This window comes from Desmodus rotundus, chromosome 6 (genome assembly GCF_022682495.2).
Source record: "Desmodus rotundus isolate HL8 chromosome 6, HLdesRot8A.1, whole genome shotgun sequence".
NCBI classification, from domain to species: domain Eukaryota; kingdom Metazoa; phylum Chordata; class Mammalia; order Chiroptera; family Phyllostomidae; genus Desmodus; species Desmodus rotundus.
In genome coordinates, this window is record NC_071392.1 from 28,570,285 (window position 1) to 28,592,263 (window position 21,979).

General features: G+C 40.4%; 1 protein-coding gene across 15 annotated transcripts in view; it reads right to left on the reverse strand.

Annotated features, from left to right (window-relative positions):
- DYNC1I1 (dynein cytoplasmic 1 intermediate chain 1) overlaps window positions 1–21,979 on the reverse strand; it is a 287,402-nt gene that overhangs the window by 241,920 nt on the left and 23,503 nt on the right. For 5 of the 15 annotated variants that reach the window (XM_071221672.1, XM_024577250.4, XM_024577251.4 and 2 more), the window contains exons 2-4: window positions 15,285–15,401; window positions 9,227–9,341; window positions 6,424–6,565 (exon numbers count right to left, since the gene is read on the reverse strand). In XM_071221672.1, coding sequence (XP_071077773.1) covers window positions 6,424–6,565; window positions 9,227–9,341; window positions 15,285–15,392 — 365 coding nt within the window. In that variant the 5' untranslated portion in view covers window positions 15,393–15,401. The other 10 variants (XM_045185301.2, XM_045185297.2, XM_045185298.2 and 7 more) reach the window with 7 other exon arrangements.

Genomic DNA, 21,979 nt, shown 5'->3' on the forward strand with positions numbered 1-21,979 from the left:
TCTTTCTATGAAACAACAGAGAAATACCTGTGTCTCGTATTGCATATTGTCTTTGCCAATCTATAGTCCACTTGACCTCAGCAGTAGCCCTGCATCAGGCTGTAAGACCAAGTGTGAAAATGGTCTGCAGAAGGGAAAGAGCACTGTTGCAAAGCCCAGGGCCTCAGCCTCAAGCCAAGCACACAGCTAGTCCCAGTCTGACATTTCGCTTGAGCCCAGTAACTGTATTTCTGAGAGGAAATCCTCAACTTGGACCTCGGTCCTGTGAATACTGCCCCTTGTTCTCCTAGAGGACAGGCCACCTTCAGGCAACTTGCCCAGCCACCTTGAACGTCCTTGCTTTTACCTGTGTCCTCAACCCTCCACCCATTCTCCACCCATCCCACCCGGGTTTTTGCAAGCTGTACATGCACATAAGTACATGTGCACGCACACGTAAGTACACGCACACACATAAAACAAGTCAGTGGACATTTAGCAAGTATCTGGTATGTGTAGGGCACTAGCAAATCAAAATCACTTGTCCCACATGAATACACTGCAAACTAATTACAGATAATTTGGAAATAATGGTCTAAGACATTACTGCTCATCGTATGGGTACAAATATTTGAGAGGTGTAATTTCCTTGCATTACCTTAGATGGCTTCAGATTAAATCTGTCAATTTACTGGAACCAGGCTCTTTAGAAGGAGGAAGAATTCCTATCTTTATATTCCTGTCGGGTTTAACACTTAACACTCACTCTGTGTCATACACACAGTAAATTCTTAACTTTTTATTGAATAAATACATGAATGAATAAACAAATGAATGGTTTTGACTTGCCTTTCTGCAGATGAGTATGAAGAATGTGGGTAAGTTAATTCCCAAAGAAATCGATTTTACTTTATTTATTTAAAAATGAAAGAATAAAGCAGGGCATGTCTGTCTGACCCCCTTAACCTCTACCCAGCCACGTAAACGGGACTCAGCATTGCACAGCATCATGTCACCACTCGGGCCCGGGAGAACTTTCAGACTTACTTCCATATTAAAGAAGGAAAGCCTATCTTAAAAATGCTGAGCATAATGCTGGTTTGTGCTGAGGAAAAAAAAAAAGAAGTAGTTCCTCTATCTCCTCTATCAAACGAAGTTAGCAACTTCAGGTGGTCCCCCAGAAGCAGGTGCAGTGTTCCAAACTAGATTTCACCCTGATCCTCTCCTCTGTGTGGAGAGACAGCTTGAAGGCAGAACACAGAGCTCCCCGGAGTCCCGCAGTTTCTCTGCCGAACAAGTCACTGGTCACCAGTCAGATGGAGAAAACAGTCTGGGCTGACGTGAGCACGGTGCCCAATGGAAAGTCGCCGGCCAATGTTCTCCTCAAATATGGACTTCCTATACGCCATTTCCCAAAGTAATGCACTGGATAATAAGGATGTTTTAAAATCCATCTCTCAATCTGTCACAGTCACTAATTAAGAATGGCATTTAAATAATGAGTTAACGTTTTACTTCCAGGCCTCAATTAATTCCTTACTTAAGACTGACAAGGATGATGATGCAGATTTTCGGATGTCAGGAACAACACTGGAACGGTACAATAAATACGTGTACCAGGATCTTTTTTCAAAGCCTCTTTTCTAAACTTACTGTGTGAGAATCTTCCCTGTTGCCTAACTTCAAAGCCCTAACATGGAGTGGGCCATCGAAGCTGAATTCAAGAAGAAATGGAAGACTTCCCAACACAAAGCTGCTGTCGAGCAAGCGGTTTCCCTAGAGGAAAGCTCAGCAAGCCCCTGCTAAAAGACATGCTGACTGCGTTGCTATACCCATACAGGTATGCACAGTACACACGCAGGAAGACAGTGACAAAAACGTTTAACCAATCAGGCAATGTGCTATGCAAAGAGAAAATCCTACAGCGTACACTTTGCTTTAAGTTCCAAAGAGACTGACTTTTAACCAGCCTTGGGTCAGTGATATTGGTCCCTCTGAAGTCTAATTAGCCCGTAGCATCCTGCCAACTTCTCATTACATAATGATAATGTAAAGAATTTTGTATGCACAAAATGTTAATGGTCTTATTAAGTGACCTCCAAGGTTTTGTGTTCTTTTAGTGTACTTTTTCACCTTTACTAAAACCTTATTGTCTTTTAGCCTCTGATTCATCAGAGCACCTTAGAACACAGTGATGTTCCCATCAAAAAAGGCTCAAAAGTCCTGTGAGGCTTCTGTGGTGCCAGAGAGTCCTCTGGAAGCTGCCTGTGGATAAAGAGGAAAGCCCTGAGGATTTTCTGCTGGGCGTGAAGCTCGTGCGGCCTCTGCGTGCATTTTCCCCCACTGGAATCACTGAGGAAAGGAAACAGGAACCAGGTACTGCCACACAAACGGACCACAAATCACTCTTATGTCCTTACTGGACAGTCACTGGGTGGTAGAACCGGGGAAGGCAGAGTGTACTAAATATCTGAATTTTACCGAAGTATCCCGTCAACTTGAAACTGAATGTTGACCATGTGGAGGCCTCACGTTCACAGCGAGCGGCAGAGGATCCGCAGACACCCGCCTGCACCTTCGACCCAGACCCCGACCTGAAATACACACAAAGCTGGATGCCCGAGTGGCCTCTAACCCATCCCCACTACCCCTTTGCTCCCCTGTTGGGTGCTGCAGACGACATTTCTTCATCTGGGGCATTTGGGTCCCCTTGGGAGGACTCTCACCTTCCTACAGAAAATCCATGGATATAAGGGGTTTTTTTGGTTACTCAATGCTGACGGCTGGGGGGCCAAACACCAATTGTATGGACAAATGGGATTATGTTGTAATTGGGGAAAACTGAAGATAGCATAGCTATTAGATAAGATGAAAATGTATTGAAATGGAAAAATGGAGATACTTGATTAGGAAGACAAGTTTAACAGTTCGTATGATATAGTATTTATCACATATATGGTGACATATATGTGTGTGTGTAGATAGATTGACAGATAGGTAACAGTTGATTCATTCAATAAACATTGATCAAATACCTACTCTATGGATACATCTCAAATATCACATACTCTCTGCCCTCAAGGAACTTGTCACTTACTCAGAAAGAGAGGTAGGTATTCAACTAAACATAAATCATTCTTCTTTAAGGGCTATAAATTACTAAATGCTTCGTGCTTGTGTATAAAAGAGGCAGGCTGTTGGTTTTCTATTCATTACTATTCATTATCATACTGAGAAAAAATATTTCTATTCCTAGTTTTAAAATATGGAGATAGATGTTTACAAATCTCAAGTACCCTTTAAGTATATATTGCAATGATTAGTTTTTCCTCTTTGACCTTTCCATACGCTGAGTTACGGCCATGCATCCTACACGAAAATATCTTGGAATTGTTTAACCTAGCCCAAATTAATCACAGCATGCTATCCCACTAACATTGCGTTGGAGTCCAGTTACACATAGCGTATTTAAGGTCTTTATCTATGTTTAAAAGTAAAACTGGTCTTCAGATATTTCATTAACAATATTGAGCTTGGTATTTGCCCAATATAATTAAGAGAAATGATTAATTAGCTCTACCCAAATTGATCATGGCAAAGAGTAAAATACCACAAATGTAAATTATAAATGAGAAGTAGGCTGTAACGCCAGAAGCAAAAATTACAAAACAAATTGTGAGCTCTTAAGTTTTAAAAAATTAAATCATACTACTACAGTTGAAAAATCATTATATATTCCAACTCTCTATTCACTTAAAAAAATTAACTGCTCTTAAAAATTAATGAAACAAATTTTGTTATACTTGATTTTTAAAAAGCACTGTTTTAACTTTTTCTTTATAATAAGTATATTAAGTATGCCTGTTTGCAAATTAACCACTTACAGAGGTTATATAAGAAATATTTGCCAATTTGGCTCTGTGAAGAAAATTTTAGTTTTGCTTTGAAATTTTGGCAAACCAATGACAGAATTTCTGTGCACCTTTGGGGAACCAAATGTGTTAATACAATTCTTAAGTTATCTTCTGAAAGATTTTCCATTTTCTAAAATCCAAATTCCACACAAATAGGCAAACTTATGACTAGGGAGTTATATTCTTAGAAATTACCAAGTTCTTTTTCCCGTCTCATGTTTTATGAAGTGTTCATTGTAATTGTTAGAGAGCTGTTTCTTCTACAAAGAAACACATTCCAATTGGAATTTTAAAAACAAATGTAATATTCTTCTGAAATTCAACTCTCATATTTATTTTATGGAAGCAAAAACATAAATTTGCGTGGAATTTTCCTAAGTTCAAAACAAGGGCAAGATTTACTATGCCATTCCCAATGTCTTCTCCTTAAGCAAACTTTGTGCTCAATTTTTTTGAAAATTTCAATTTCCTCAATGCCAATTTTCTTGCATTCCTACGAAACATACACTGATCAAGAAATTTACTTATTGACCTAATTGTCTGCTCTTGCCAGAACCTTCCTATGAAGAACTGAAGCCAGTTGGAGTTTGTGTACGATAGGAGTGGACAGCACTTCTTCCAAAGTGACTTCTTGAGTTTAAAAAAAATCATGTAAGAAAGGGGAAAAGATGAAGAGTTATGGTCTCTGAGAAAGAAAAATTGCTGCTGTCCCCAGAGTGCTAACAGTGTGGGTCAGCGTTCTCTGTAAAGTTTTCAAAAGGGCTCATCAACTGTGAACCCAGTAATAGAATTTAATGCTGCTAACTACGCCCCTTGAAGCTAAGCATTAATGGACACACCGCCATCATTGCATAGCAAGAGGCAAATATATTAACTTAATGATAGGCCAATGGACTCCCTAAGGAAGGTGATTACATTGTGCCAGCTAGTTCTTATATAAGTGTTAGATCTTACATAACTGTGTTATTATTACTTTTTCTTTCCCCTCAAAGACCTTTTGAAGTGTTCAAAGCAAAAGATGAGAGAAGACATGAGCTGCCCCACATCACAAAGGCGATCAGCTAAAATAAACTAGCCTGGTGCCCACAAAAACCTCTACTTTCATTTTTCTCAAATTGAAAGCAGTGTCCACTAGTTTCAAAAGGCCCTTTCAAAACAAAATGCATACTCAAGTCTGCAATGCACTAATAGGCAGATATGGGTTGGATAATTCCAGTCTTAGGTGTAGGTTTCAGAAAAAAAAAAAAAACCCTATAGTTCAGGCTAATATTAACTATTCTCATTCCCATACTTTTCTCTACCAAAAACCACTCAGCCTACATGGAAACAATGCACTTTCAGAAGATATTGCTTATGATAATGTGTTTAGAGAAAAAAGAAAAATGCATAGTTTTATACCTCTCCCCAGTAACACATATGGTAGCAAGAAATGCACGCTGGTAGACAGGATGGAAAGGTACACAGACAAGGCAAAGGCTGATTTGCTGGAACTACAGTGCTGTGGATGATTGTTTCTCCTCTTATTTGAAGTTTATGAAAGTATGCTATGGTTTTTTTTCAATTAAGAGTCAAAAACAGAGGTCGCAAATGGCCAACACACACAGGCCAGATCTGGCTCCAAACCACTTCTAACAAAGTCATTGCCATTTGCCATTTAAGAGATTATTGCATAAACACTTGACTTTTTTGCTTCTCATGAGAAATGGAAGGAGGTAGAAAACCTTGGTCCATACTCCCACACGAGCTTAACCAGCCTGAGCTGTGAGGAGACCATCTGGCCCTGATAAACAAGGTGCTTGCTAACCAGGTGCCACAGGCCCCCAGGCCCTGCTCCTGGGGTCACCTGCCTGTGGGTCCCTGCACGTGGAATCCTAGGAAAGGCAACTGCATTAAGAAAGTTACCATGACTCTGCGTATTTCAATGAGCCTTCTTTCCCCCTTCATATCTTTCCCTTTTGGGTATCCTTTCAGGGATCAAAGTAGGGAACGGCTATATTCACTTTCAAAACTTACATCTTTGAGTGGCCGGAGTGTAATAAAAATTTTGCAGCTGACTCACAAAACAAAGCAGTCAACCCAGATGATGTTACTACTATTACCATTAGTAATAACAACAGAAACACTTCAGGGACTGAGTTCTCAAATTAGTCAACTCTAGCAAGAAAACAAAAAGATGCTTGAAAAATTGATTTCAGAGTGAGAATGTCTCAGTATCCTATTCAGAAGGATTCTCATGGAAACAACACCAAAGTAGGAAAATAAGAACCCGATATATATTCCATTTGTCCTTGGTCCTTTCCTGGTTTCTTTTAGACCCAAGCTTATGGAATATTTGTATTTGTTAAACAAAGTGTTAATTAGCCCACTCAAGGAAGGATTATATATGTTTATAATTTCTAGTGTTCAAAATCATTGCTATACCACCAAAATAGCTAGCCACCATGAAGTTAAATGTTTTTAGGTCTTCTTTTTTTTTTTTTTTTGTACTACTGACATTCCACCATGGCCTTTGCAACAGCACAATTCTTACCTTGTCAATGGTCCCAGGTCGCCTGAGTCTTGGCTTCCAGCTTCACTGGGAGTGCTCACTGATTTCGAGGAGGGAGACATAGGGGTTGGGACTAAATAATGAAAATAACAGGTATCCCATGTTAAAAAATGCAGCGACTGCACTGGGGAAGAGCAGTGTCAGATAAATCAAAACAAATGGGCCCAAATGAAAGTGATTGTATGGCCAGGAGAGATTGAGATGGGATACAGAAAAAAAAAAAAAAAAAAAAAGGACAGAAAAGAAAAGGAAGAAAGTCAAGTGAATTTTTTATATTTTGGAAATTAAAATTTGAAATGAATTTAGACAGAATTAACTTAGGGATTCTAAGGCCATGTCCACCTTAACAAACTAAAATGGAGAATCAAAATAGTTATCAAGATAATTCCAGTCAAAAAAGTCTCTAGTATGAACTATCCAGATTATTCTGATTCTCCACTTTATTTTGTTAGTATAGATGTGACCTATTAAAAATAAAATGGAGTGTCTATAAAACTTTACAAGGTTATGAAGTAAGTGATTCTGGATTATTTAAACGGTCAAGAAGCGTCAGAAAAATATCTGTTGTGCGTGTGCATTTGGAGGGAAGTCCCTCGTCTGTGGATTATAAACTGCATTTGCTACGGGAGACCCTGTGACTGAGAAAGGGTAGATCCTGAACCTAGTAATTTAAAAATCTCTTTCCAAACAAAGAAAAATGCCAGGATGCTTTATTTTTACATTTAATTAATAGTTTCATCCCATTGGACTGTTTACTGTGTTCAGAACTCGTGTTTCTTTGCCTCTGCCAGGTGCACATAGTAAACTGCCATCCTGAAGAGAGCAGAAACAAGTTCAGAGGTCAAGGTCAGTGCAAGCTGAAAATCTGAGAGCAAGGATAATAGAAGAAAAAAGCTGAAGGAAATGCAAATTTATTTTTTTCTACCCTTCAGATATGCGCCAAACATCCCTCAGGGAGAAGCTGCACCAAATAGCCAAGGCGGCGCCAGGCCAGACGAACGCAGCGGGCTCTCAGGGCGACACACGCCAAAGCAGCCAGATGGGCAGGAACTTCAAGACATGAGTGTAGATTCCCATTTGGTTTCAATCATGTGCAATTTCCTTTTATTTATTTAATAGAGTAAAGGTTTAACTATTTTGTCCAAATCCTATAACACAATGGCAGATCTGTCAAGAAACTAGGAATTTTCATGTGGTCTCACATTTACTTCACTGATTATCCTCTGCAGTGAGTCAGAGGGTAAGTCAGAGAGATGGATGAAAACTCAAAATGCGGTCTACCCGTGCCAAGGCCGGCTGCAAGGACGGTTCAGAATTTGGTCATGGTTTAGGGATACTGAACTGTTTGTTCTTAAAGTTTAATGGCTGGCATAATGTAGGGTAGGGAAGAAGAGGACATAGTACTACTGGGTTTAACCAGTGTTCCTTCACATTGCAACAGAATTTCCCAAGCTATTTTGAGGGGAAAATATAATTGATTACAAAGTGTCTGATTTATATCACATGTCAATTTAGTACAAAAATGTTTGCCAACCTCCTTGAAGAAGGTCCGTCAGGTGAATATCCCACAGGTTATATCTTCCACACCATAAGGAGCTAAACAAAATAATCAACATCTTATTGGGCCATCTTATAATCATTGTTAGACATGATTTTACCTGCCACAAATGGAGGTTGAGCATAAAATGCTTTTTCATGATGTTCTGGTTTAGTTTGTACTTGTTAAATTATATTCAGCAATACTTAATCTGTGGGCTTATTATATATTGCTCTTCTTCTTATTTACATTGATATAAATACTTGTTATTTTATTGTACATGGGATAATTTTTGTTCTTAGTTTAAGTAACTATAGAAATCAGTGAAAACTTGTTTTAATATAAAAGCTAATAACAGAATTAAAAGGAAACAAATCCATTTTTAAAAGAGACCTGATATTGTATTTATTTTAATGCATTGGTTCAAAAGGTTTTTTTAAACTATATTGGATATTATATAGTTTTACAGACACCCTAAGATTACTCTGAAATGTAAGGAAAGCAAATGAGTAAAGAAAAATGAAATAACTTAGCATATGAGAAATATATAAGTAAGTGACAGAATAAACGGAACATGCACAGATTACCCTCAACACAAATAAAGCAAATTATTCAATATCCAAACCCAAGTGATAAAATGAGATCATGGACAATTAACTAGGAATGAATGAGTTGGAGGAGAGGTATTATAGTGAAAATGCCAATTAGCTGTAAAACCAAGATATACAATAGAGTCGAATAAATTTAAACTTGTTAATTAGCTGCTAATCTGTCACCATTTTACGTTTTCCTTCAAATTCCCCAGTGAGCATTTTATTTTCATCATGGCATAACTATGGCTGTGGTGGTTACAAAATTCATAACCAGGTTCGCCGTATTTAGGTTGGCAGAGAGAGGTTGGAATCCAGCAATGGAAATGAACAATTTAAGAAACAAATTCCAGGACTTCTTATATTTACCATGTGGCGACTCACTTAAGAGCTATAACGTAATCTAATAGTAACAGAGTGGAGATGGTTGACCACACAGTCAGTGAAGAAGCAGCAAACTGCCAACAGCTCTGCAACCGGTCCTCCCATCTCCTTCCAGCCCCCTCAATTCCAAAAGTAAATACACCTGAACCATAAGCCACGGAATTTCTTAAAAAATAAAAATAAAAAAGACGTAAAAGAATAGTAAACGCTGGACATGGTATATCCCATGCGAGTCAAGTTTAAGGAAACAGCACCACAAAGCACTTTTAAGTACCTAGAGGGGGCTCCGGCGAAATGCCGATGCTCTGCAGCAGAGCCTCCGTCTCCCGGCGTTTGCGGTCCAGGTCCGAGTCATCCTGGACAGGTTCTTTCTTCTGCTGCATGTCCGCCTTTGAAAATCAGATGCCGGTACGTAGAGTTAATAACAGAACTACACGTGTGCTTTTCCTGGCTGAAGCGGAAAGTGGCAAATGCATGGCAGCCAAGACTAGGCAAAAGCCCTAAATAGATACAATCATGTGTACAAAGGATGAGAAAAGACTGAAGCTGCGCCATTTAATAATTACTAACCCAGCGCTTTCTCTTTTAGTCGAAGGCTTTTTTCCTGTCTCCATCACATGGTGATAAAAGTTTCTCTCACCGGTTTTGGGAGAAACCATCAAGGCAAATTAATTTTTTTTAGTTCTTTTTTTTTTTAGATCTCCTTGACCTTCTGGGAAAACATACTATCAGTTTTAATGACTGTGTATTTGTAATACTCATATTAACCCCCTATGGTTAAGATTATGCAAACAAGGAATTACTGGGATCTGGCTAAAAAGTAAAATTAGCTATGAAAATCTGTCCCTGTAAAATGTATTATTTGCACCAGCAATCTAAGTTTATCATGGTTTAAAAGAAATCCGAAAAAATAAAATAAAATAAAATACAACTAGGCTAAAATGTTTTTAAGGTGTGTAAACAATACTAATGTAAGTCTTGTTACTTGTTACTTCTGACTTTCATAGGCTTCCATTATACATAGTAACTCAAAAGAGAAAATGATTGTGTAGAAAAATATGGAGCACAAAATCACTTGGAGGACTTCCTTTCCCAAATGCTGTCTAAAATTCACATCTTGTGTGGGACTGATACTCAGACCCTACGCCCGGTTTGTGTTTTACAGGAGAGTGAAAAAGTCAAAACACAGGTTAAAGAGGTCAGTGGTGAGATTCTGGGGGAATTAAACATTCAGGTCTTGTTTTCTTTTTCATAATACAGTTCCTTCCTAAGACAAGGCATTTGCCCCACGTCTGAAACGTGACGCCCTACTTGAGATGCAGCTACCTCACCCACAAAGCTTTGTGAGTTTAGAGAAGTGAAGCCGTCATAAAGCTCGTCAAAAACCAGTCATCCAGTTATCAGGCAGACCTTCCTCCCCAGGGGCAAGGCAGGCACCCCAACAGGAACATTACCTCCTCCAGGAGCGTAAAGGGCATTGCAAAGCAGGGAAGCATAATTTACATCCTGGCATCTAAAGAAGAAAGAGTTCATGCACTTTTGACTTACTCCCAGACGGTAACCTACACCCTGATTATAAGCAAAAGGCATCTTTGCACAGAGTGCTGAGCTCAGCACTTCTGTTCCTCTTTGCCTCAGGCTTCAAATGCACTCATACTGTTGAATTCTATTTGTCATTAGGGGGGAAACTGCCACTCTGGGGCTTGATAAGGGCTAATGAGAGTACAGGAGGATTTTAGGCGGTCTCATGCAGCTCAGAATTCTGAAATGACAGTGTAATCTCTATCAGTTCTGATTTTAACATTTAAACTACTGAAACAAGTCCCAAAATGTGTGCATGCGACAGAGGCAAAGGTAGGACTAAGATGAGAAAGAGGACCTTGCAGAGTGAGGATCTGTATCAACATTCACCCAGCACAAAGTTATAAGAAGGATGGAAGGAAAAGGGGGAAAGTGAAAGAAAAGGGAATTACCACAGCAGCTACTGAAACACAAATGAAAAAAACAAAGGTAAGCAAAATTCACCTTTCAAAGCCAGCATAGAATTGTGTAACAGGTTTTTACAGTGAAGAGTTAAGCCATAGATGGACCATCAGCTTTACTGAGAGCAGATACATGATTATTTTGTTCACCATTTAGATCAGGGCCTGACACATAGTAGATGCTCAATAAAAAATACGTTGAATGATTGAATGAATATCTCTGCCCTCGGGAAATGTTATTCTATAGCTATAGAATCTTAGGATACATCATTCAAGCCAATATCCACCAACTGTGGCCCATTCAGAAAGCCCTTCACAACACCACTCTTACGAGTCATCTAGACCACCAGGGACCCTCTGCTCTATATTTCTATATTCTAAGATCAAAAAAAAAACTTTACCCTTCCCTCGTTCTTTCAACAAAAACATATTGAAGGACAACACAGTGCCAGCAGGAATAAAATTAAGAAGCTCTAACGCAGCTTACTTAGAGTGAACAGAAAAAGATCTACCTAATCTTTTCCTTTTGAATAAATTTAAGGCATATTATCTATAACTTTCTGTCACATTAGTCCCATGCAGAAAGACACAGAATCTTTTTTAAGTTATCCTAACATTAATCACTAAGCATTCAAGAAACATACTAGAGGGTAAATCACATGTCAATATGCATAACCATACATTGGGCAAAAAAAGCACACCTGAATTCCACCCTCAGAATTTCACTCCCACAATACATGGTGCCTCTACAACTCAGTCCCTGCCTTCTACCTTTTTTAATTTTTAAAGAAATGGAGAACATAATCACATTTATTAATAAGGACAAATGTCCATCTAGATGTAACAGAAGCTTAGGAAAGCTATCAACACTCAGAATTGACCATGAAAAACATAAAATTAGGTTACTCGGGATTATTGAAAATAAAGGCAATTCCTATCTATTACCAATTAGCACCTTAAACTAAACAACATGTTACTCATCCAAGATAGTTACACCAAGCACCTTAATCATGAAACCTTCAATTTTTTCCATGTAAATACTAAAGAAACCTAATATATTTTAATGACTCAATAAAGAGTGGTTTTGCAGTACTAGTAATTAAGATATGCAAAGTTAGCCCTGGCTGGTGTGGCTCAGTGGACTGAGTGCCAGCCTGCAAACCAAAGGGTCTCTGGTTCAATTCCCAGTCAGGGCACATGGCTGGATTGTGGGCCAGGTCCCCAGTGGGCAGCACGCAAGAGGCAACCACACATTGATGTTCCTCTCCCTCTTTCTGTCTCTCCCTCCCTTCTCCTCTCTCTGAAAATAAATAAATAATAAACTCTTAAATTACAAAAAAAATATGCAAAGTTGTCTTCCCCAGAGAATGATATTTCTGTTTGTGAAGGGTAATTACAGCTGAGACCCAGAGAGAATAATCAAACAAAGAAAACTTGTCAGCTGAGACTTATCAGTCACTTTTCTGCAGACAGCTCCGTGCTCGTCAGAGGAGCAAGTGAGCACGGGCCAGGAAACCTCCGTCCATCCTACCTTGCAGCAATTCGGCAGAAGGCCAAGGGACAGGATGCAACTTCAGGGTGGCCCCATTAAGCACACCTCATTGCATTACAGCCAATTTTTCATGAAATTGGGCCTGTGTCTTAAATGGTGGCCACTATATTTATTTTAAAATCAGATTTCATCCATAATACCACAACCAAGAAAGCAGTTGACATCCAAAGGAGCAGAGAGTGGTAATTTTATACATGTACACAATTTTCTGGATTCTGTGGAGACAATCAGCCTGGGTGGTCCTAATTCACACTACTTTTCGGTCATGGCAAAAATGGGTACTCAGTTTTGTATCAAAGATCATTTTGTTTCCCTCTTATTCTAAATTTGTTTTATTCACAAGATGACCCTAAATAAAGTTAAAAATCAAGCCTATAAGCTTAAGGCTATTTCTAACTGTCTATAAACAATGTAAAAACTAGAAAAATCTTCAGGAGTTAGGAGGGTGAGCAGCTAACTGGAGCATCTCATAGACTCAGGATCACAAGCTTCCAAGGAAATTTGCAGGAAATCACCCCAGATGCATGGAAAGGATGTCAGCAGTCAGCACTCAGGTCTGCCCTGACTAGTTTATGTATTCATACATTCACTCATACCATTGTAAGACAAATGAGTAAGACAATAATTAATACATGGTAATAGAAGAATAAACTCTGTTTCACGTACTTACAACGGCAAGCCTACTTTTGCCCCACCCCTGTATAATCCTTAACCGAAGGCCCTACTGCAGTGGCAGAATCTGCCCTAGACGTTAAGTTTCATGTTATTAGAAGAGAAAGACAAGTGAGGAGGGAAATCTAATGCTCTGTGATCAACGGTTTGATAAGGCCGAGGCTGGGGTACAGGACTTAGTCCTGGATGCAGAAAGGCATCAGGGAAGGCTTTCTGGAGGAAGTGACACTTGCTATGAGCACTGAGAGACACGTAGTTAATTCAGGTGGAGGACAATAGAGAGAAGCAGAACACAGAGTGTTGTGCCTGCCTGAGACAGGATGATCACTGTAAGTTAGGGATGGGGTGGTGAAAGAAGGACCCCAGAATTCTGCTTTGGACACTGGCTGGAGGGAGTTGGGGGGCTTCCTGAGACTAGAGATAAAGGGCAGCTACCTAGAAAGCTCAGGTCTCTAGAATGGAAGAGCATTTGAAAAAGAGGGATCAGAATTTATTATTTCCAGATTTCTCCCAGCAACAAAAAGCTATAACCCCAGGAAATGAGAGGCCTTGAATTTTAAGACCCTCCCAATAAGGGGGCATTTTCAGAAAGTGGCCTCACCAACAGCAATCCTGATAAACATGCGCCGCATCCTCCGCCCTGGCAGCTGATCCCAGGAGCAGAGCAACAGTTCCACCTTGCTCTGCACTACAGCGTCTATCTCCTGGGTCGCCACAGAACACGTGAGAAAGGCACCACTCTTTGCTCCGTTTTACAGAGAGGTCCCACACTGGGTCAAGGCTCCCCAGCCATGCTCCATTGAGAAGCCTGTGTGCATAACCACGAAGTTCACTGTCTTCTGTCTTATAGCAAGGGCTGCTCAGACAAACCAAGGCTTCACCACCCACCAAAGGCGCTTAGATTGAAGAGAGAAAAGGCTTTTGGGGGGAATGAGTTGTGGAGGGATAGGATTTACAGCCAGGGCTAACTTTAAAGGCAACATAGTCCAGCGAATCCCCAAATCTGGCCCTGTTTGGAGCTTTCAAATTAAAAACTTTGAGATGGGAGAGAGACTATGAGTCTTTATTACGAGGGGATTCCATGGCGCAGGGTCAGGGTATCACAGACTTAAACCACCGTCCCAGTTTAGAAATGAGGAAACTGAGAGTATGTGACTTTAATTCCAGAACTCAGTAGAGGCCCAGGAACGCCTACAATGCAGGTGTTCCACGCTCCCACCACCACCTGTGGCCCCCAGCCTCCCAGGGCTCGGCTGCTGTGTAACAAGCCAAATCTCCAGCAGGCAAGCCTGCTTGCTGTAGAGACGGAAAGGGTGGCCTGTTTCAATCAACCTAAAATAACAAGGATGAAGCAGACAGCATAATTCGGAACCAGATTTCCCATATCACACCGCAGTTTGCGGTAATTCTGTGAAATTCAAGTTGGATATTAGAATGTCAGTTTCAAAGGAAACCGGTTATTAGCAAAGGATAACAGGTGCTTTAAAACTACAGTAAGTGTTGACATTTGAAGGAAAGGAAGCATAATCACTTAATGCTTTTTTTGGCTTTTCATGTAAATGAATAGCCATTCCTTGTCAATTCTCGCCCCCACTTCTCTCAGAGACTGCGTGTATCACAGCAAAGATCTCCAAAGGAGAAACAGGACGCAAGGAGTCAAGGACAAATAAACGGTAGCATCAATCACAGTGGAATGGAATGGAGAGATGCAAGATGACAGAAGGCTAATATGCAACTGCAATTATGCTTTACTTGGTTGGCGAATAATTGTTATAATATGTTACTGTGGTCTCCCAAGCCTTACGGTATGAAACAACGCTTACTTAGATTGTGAGGCATCAACAGACATCCCATTTCTTCCTTAAAGAAAAACCCTTAAGTAAGGAAGCACCTCTGGTTTCTATACACACAAGCATGTTATGGTATACAAAGTTTCCTTCTTGGAAAACTATTCAAAAATATCTTCAGCATGTGTTTTTTGTACAAGATGTGGGCTATTTCTACACTGCATATCAAGTGTTATAAAAAGATTCTTTAGAGGGTTCTCTTTATCAATGTAACTGCCCCCCCAGAATCAAGTGATTTTCCTTTCCCGCCGCCACAAACACCCGACACTCGATATTTACCTCTTTTTTTTTCCTCTCCTCTTCCTTCCGTTTCTTCTCTTCCCTTATCTGTGCTAAGCGCTGTTTTTTGCGCTCCAGCTCAGCTTTTAAGTCACTTTTGTCAGACATATTGGTTTCCTGGGAGGGAAAGAAAAAAATGTGAATATATAAAAATAACTACTCTATATTATCATTGCAGAAATCATTCCAAAGAAAATCCAGCTTTTGGGGCAATGACAGGTTCTCTTACTTAGCCTATGTCAACGAATCAAAGAAACCAGTTAAATTAGATCCGGTCTCATTCTATAGAAAATCTTCCTCCTTTACATATATGCAAATATTCAAAGAAATACAATGGTATAGTCCATTCTGGTCTGATGAGTAATAGCAACTTCAGAATAAGCAACACATTTTCCGTAAAAGTGTCTGAAATAAACAAAAGATAAACAAATAAGCAGTGGAAAGAACCATGATCGTGACTTCCAGTTGAGACGGTAATGGGTCAGCCCATGCCCGCACTGAGAAAGGAAAATAGGCTGTCACAAACCCTCGGAGGCATGCCCTGCTCACATTGCTGTGGGCTCAGCAGACATTCCCCCACGGAGCTCGGGCACACGGAGATTTCATTTTGCCTCACATGATTCGCATCAGGGAAGACAGCTACTGAAGGCCTAACATGTTAATCCTCTCTTTCTGCGAAACTCCCCTGAACTGTCACAATTAATTTCATCTCCAGCACAACCCTCTTCCTATAAAGCTTACATTTGCATACTGAATGCAGTATGGCTTACCCTGGCACTTTCTCTTTTTGAAGCAAGAACTGTTTGTGAACGCATGAAGTGGGAGATAAACACCAAGGCAAATTCTTGGGAAAATCCATCTGAACGAGATTTAATTTCGGTTTTCATGGGGATGGGGATGGGGATGGTGACAGAAATCTTATTTATTTATTTATTTATTTAACCATTTTTTGTGTTCAGTAACAGCTGACATACATTACTATGCCAGTTTCAGGTGTACACCCCCGTGATTAGACAGTGCATGACTTACTCAGTGATCATCCCCACAAATCTCGCACCCATTGACACCACACATAGCTACTTGAATATTACTGACTCTGTTCCTTTTGCTGTACTTGCTGCTGGAAAACTCTTCAAACAAACTGAGTTTGGAGAAAACTCTCGGCAATCTCCAATGATTATATTTGTCTTTTTGTGTTCCCAACTGGAAACTAAGAAAATGGAAACACCGAGAAATGAAGAATCTCTTATGACCCAAATTCCCGAAATAAAGTTAAAAAAAAATCAAAAATGTCATGAGTACTCATTTGAATATCATTTGTATGCAACTGTGAGGAATATATTATGTATCCCTGAGTGGATGACAGCAATAGAAGGCAAGAAAAGAACCAAAGAATACAAAGTAAGGAAAAAGCCCTCACACCGCTTGCCGCAGTCTTCAGAAGGTGATCAAGAACCTGCAGTGACCCCGAGACACACACACAGCTGACAAGTGTGCTGCTCATGTCGTGATGGCAAAGATTTGGGACATCATAGCAACAATAACCACAACAATCAATCTCCGCCATTCCTGGTCACATCCTGTCTTCATTTTTCAAGGAACATTTTTGAATGTTTAGTTCTGTGCGAGGTGCTCTACAAGGCATTGGAGCACAAAGATGAGGAAAACCGATTCTGTCCTTCAAGGGTGCATAACTCAACGCTGAGGGCATGTGGCGTGGTTGGGGATGCTCTCTGAAATGTTGGCTTATTGATTACCGAGTGCCAGGCACTTCACACTCATTATCAGATTTAATCACACTAATCCAAGGAGACCCATGTTAGGCTGAGGGCAAGAGATATGGATGAACTTGAGTCAAGAAATAGCAAGTTGAGTCTGAAAGAATGGATAGGTGGAAGCAACTGGGGAAACCTTGGGGAAAGAGCAACATGGATTCCATTTGGGATAATGACTGATGAAAAATACGAGCAACTTTTTCAAAGGAAAAGTGACAAAAGAGAAGTGAAATTTGCTTCAGCCTTCTCTTGTCCCCGCCTACAAATAAATAACAGCAGAAGCTAGAAATCAGGCAAGCCGCTGCGAGGCTGGTGCCAACATCTCTCTGGGCAGACTGCGCCTGCACTGGGAGGTGAACGTACAGCCAGAAGGCAGGGCGTGCGGGCTGGAGAGAGCACGGCCAACCAGGGAGAAGTAGCTCTTGGTAGCTGTCCAGTGTGGAAGCTGGAGAGAAAGAGTGAGTAACAATTCACCCCCGAGAGGGCAAAGAGGATAGCAGTGAGATTGGGAAGAGAAGGCAATAAAAGAAATGATGAAAAAACAATTTGGGTGTCAGTGGGACTTCTGGGCAGAAAGACGCATAAGTGCAATATGCAGATGGAATAAGAAGCTGGATGGGGACTGGGGCTGTGGAATAGAGTCCAGAGTCACTCATCTACAAAAGACCGTTCAAATCCGAGTCAAATTCAAAGTCCTACAGGTGCCACGAAGACAACGTGAGGGAACAAAGCAGAGGCCAAAGAAGAGCGGATGCCCGAAGGAGGCAGCCCTACCCGGCTCCAGCTGATGGTTGCCGCGGAGGAGTATGGACCCGAGCAATTAGACCTTCTGCCTTTCTTGTTTCGGGTGCAGCCACAGAACTGATAGAAGTCACATTTACCAATAAATCTCTGGCGGTCAATAATTTTCAACAATGGACAAAACACTTGGCAAGGGAAAATCTGGACCTAATTCCAGAAGCCATCTGAGAAGTTACATACACATTCCCGAAGTGGGGGCCGATTTAATTTATGTTTTTGACATTTTTCTGTTGTCAACAATGAAATGTACCATCAGAAAAATTACTGTTCGAACAATAGTTGTGTCATTCGATGCTGAAAGCAGCCAGTGGAAACTTCCAAGTTACCCTCTTCTCCGCATTTCCCCAACGTTTACCTGCCTTTTCCAGTCTATCAAATAGCAGGACTTCAGCTAAGAAGCAAACTGTGTAGGAACATCCTGTATTTTTGTGATTTTCTTGTGAAGAACTTCCTTCACCAGTGGGAAATAAGGTGTATTCTCAGTACATTTCTGCAAAGGGCAAAGGTCTTTTTACAACCAATAAATATGTCTGACAACGTTGGTCATTTAATATGGTGTTACCAGCCACAGAGCCAATAATTTTAAAATAAACAACACAAACACCAAGGGAACTTTTAAACAATTATATTAAGTGGTGATGTTTCAAATAACACACTGACTTTGTAAAGGTAGTGGACCCACAATGTTAGACAGCTATAGAGTACCTTCTACTTAATTATTTTTGGTTCTATTCCAAAATAGACACTTTGCATCAGCCCCTGGGAGTGGAAGAAATAAAGGGTTTGGAAAGTACACATTAGAGTGTATGAATGGGCCTTCACACACACACACACACACACACAGTGAAATGGTTTAAACAGGGCATTAACTGCAGTGTCAGCACCGAACCCCACAGATTGGGGGTGGGGGTGTGATTCTAACCTGCTACATCTCCCTGCATATCAAACAAAGTAAAATCGGGGAGCAAAGCATAGGGAACATGAGATACAGAGCTTCTTGTGGCCAATACAGGTCATTGCAAAGGCAATTACGATGCCCTCAGTTTAAGAACATAAGAATCAGAGCTCCCTGCTGCTAATTGTTGTTCACTGGCTTCCAATACATAAAAAGCTGGTCTCTTTCATTTATAAATGGTAATGTTAGATAGGGCAAGGGTCTCAAGGCCTGGGCAGTTCTAAATGCTATTCTTGCAAAATGTTAAAATATAGCACAGTATTTTGCAGAAGCAGCTGCAGATGAGCTGACAGGAACTCAAGGGGTAAGTATAGCCAACTGCAAAGAAATAACATGCAATTGACCAAGTAGTGTAGAGGAGCAATGAATGGCTAAGCCTCTCGCTGGGGCGGCAGAGCTTTAGATATGAATCTTCCCACCCTTCCCGTCTCCTATACTTGCTACAAGTCGATAAAACTACTTTGCCACAACCATGTCTGGTTTTTGAATAGAGCACCCCAAGTGGTGAACCCCTCGAGTTCAGTAACAGTAAGGGGTCAAGTAAACAAATCAAAGCCACTGCTGGGTGTAAGTGTCTTCCCTGTCTGATCACCAACCCACTCTCACCCACCAGCCAACTAGAGCTTAACTGTCCCCTGGCTTAGGGACAATGACCACTCCGTCTCCCTCCAGCTCCATCCATTCCGTAATCAACTGCACTTCTGCACACCTGTTCAGCTCTCCTCATAGCAGAGTCCTGTATTTTGGACTTGCTTTTTAAAGTATTATTGCTATTTTTTCACCCTGCCAACTCTTGCCCCCATCATTAATTCCACCCTAATTCAAAAACCAAAGTCATCACTCAAAGTTCACTTCAATCATTTAAGTGTTACAGTGAGAACTACATTAAAGGTATAGCATGTTACTATTTAACAGTAATACAATCAGAGCAAGAAAACCAATCTGTACTCTTAGAGATTATTCTAGGGCACTTCAAGAGAACAGAAGGATCTTCTCACTCTAAATGAGTTACAAAATGGGTGAAAGACGCGAGACTCAAAGAAAAAGTGTTTTTTTAACTAAAGGTAATAATGTAATTTATCAGTAGTAAAATTCTTCTCAATTTTTCTGTTGAACACAGGAATAACGTATCTAGCAGTCCCAGGTAGGCATTTTTACCACTTCCCCCAGAGGATGGAGAGGCACCTGGAGAAATGTCTTCTTCTCTAGTTAAGAAATTAGCTACATTTACTCTGGCCAGCATCATCCCATAAACTGAAAGGTCACAGGTTCAATTCCAGGTCGAGGCACAAGCCTATGTTGTGAGTTCGGTCCCCATTCGGGGCACATACAAGAGACAACTGATCGTGATGTTCCTCTCTGGAATGGCTCTTTCCTTCCCTGTCTTTCTCCCTCCCTTCCCCTCTCTCTAAAATCAGTAAGCATGTCACTCTTGGTGTTTCATCATAGAAACAGCTGCCTGGGCCTAAGTCTCAACAGGAGAAAGAGTGGGGAGATGAAAGAAAGAGAAAAACACAAGAGAGAAAAATACAGACGCTGAGAAGGGAAAAAGCAAAAGTCGTATCCACATCATCTCCTTCTCCCTTCCTAGTTAGCCTGAATCCCCTTTACGTCTTACGTCCGTACACATCCATAAAGAAAGGAAAAGGTATAGCTTTTTTGAGCCCCAAAATGAGACCTTTTGCTTTCATTTCCATTTCTTCATAAATCATCATGGGACGGTTGGGTCCTGTTTAGAACCAAGTGTCTAACAGAGGAGCAGACGGTTTAGCTCTGTTTACACAGCTGCCAAGTCCTGGAGCCCCCCGAGGCTTAGCTTTTGAACAATGTAGGTCTTCATTTCCTTTCCCTTGTCTAAGTTGGCAGGAGTTTGAGATTCCATATCTAATGCTGGCATATGCAAATTATTTTTAAGCTTAAAATCAGAATCCGAGGGCGTTTAAAATGACTGCCCTGCTGTTGCCAGACGCATTGAAAAAAAGAAAAAAACAAAGCCAGGAAAAAGTTCTCTTTCGCTGCCTGAAAACAATGGCTCTTGTCAGCTCTTCACTCTCAGCTATTGAACTTTCCTTCGGCCACGACCTTTCACAACCTTGTTTCACCTGCCAGCTTCTCGTGAAAGACAGCTGCCTCCTTCCACTTGGATGGGGATGAATGGGACCACAACTATTAGTCCACTTTTACAGCCTTATCGTGCTGTCAATAAAAAGAGAGTTATAGAACTCTCAGGAGACAGATGACTAGTGAAAAATGTGCAGGGTGGCTTGCTCAATTTTAACAGCCGTCAGCACTATGGAAACAAAAGTTTAATAAAACCCATCACGTGGTAGGAAGTTGCCCAGCCCAGGTCTACTTACATCGTAGATGAACAGTTCTCAAACATTTTGGTTTCAGCACCCCTTGACGCCCTTAATAATTATCAGGGACCTCAAAGAGCTTTTGCGTATATGGGCGATATTTATTAATATTAACCATGTTAAAAATTAAGACTGATAAAACTTCAAGTATTGATTTCATAATTAATTTTTAAAGAACAACTTGTTAACCATTGACATAAACTTCTTATGAAAAATAGCCATGCTTTTTAAGACAAAAATATTAAGAAGGTAATTCTTTTACATGTTCATATATCTCTTTACTATCTGACTTAAGAGAAGTCAACTGCAGGCCCGTAGCTGTGTCTGCCTTCAGTCTGCTGTGTGTGCTATTCAGTTGTGAGGGAGGTCTGGTCTCACAGAAATATGTGTCCTGGAAAAGGAGTATTTGAATAGCTTCTTGAGGTAATTGTGGCTATTCTTTGATGTTACAGCAAAAGTCTACAAATAGCATTTTTTAAAAAGTTCAGTTGCAATCCGAACATGCAACCATGCCAATTGATGAACTTTTGTACTCTGCCATGTCAAAATCCAGTGTTCTATCTTAAAGGTTGACTGAATTTTACCCATGTGTGATTTGTAAGTTAACATGCAGTCATTTAGAAAATTATGCAACTTCTCAAATCCTGATACACTTCACTGCACAACATCCAAAAACCCTATTTGGTAATATCACCAGCAAACCCTTCGGAGAAGTCTTTCGGTACGGTGAAGCTGTCAAGCTCACGGCAGCAGATAAAAGTTGCCCCAAATCCTAGATTTTATTTGAAAGCTCAAATTTTATCACTA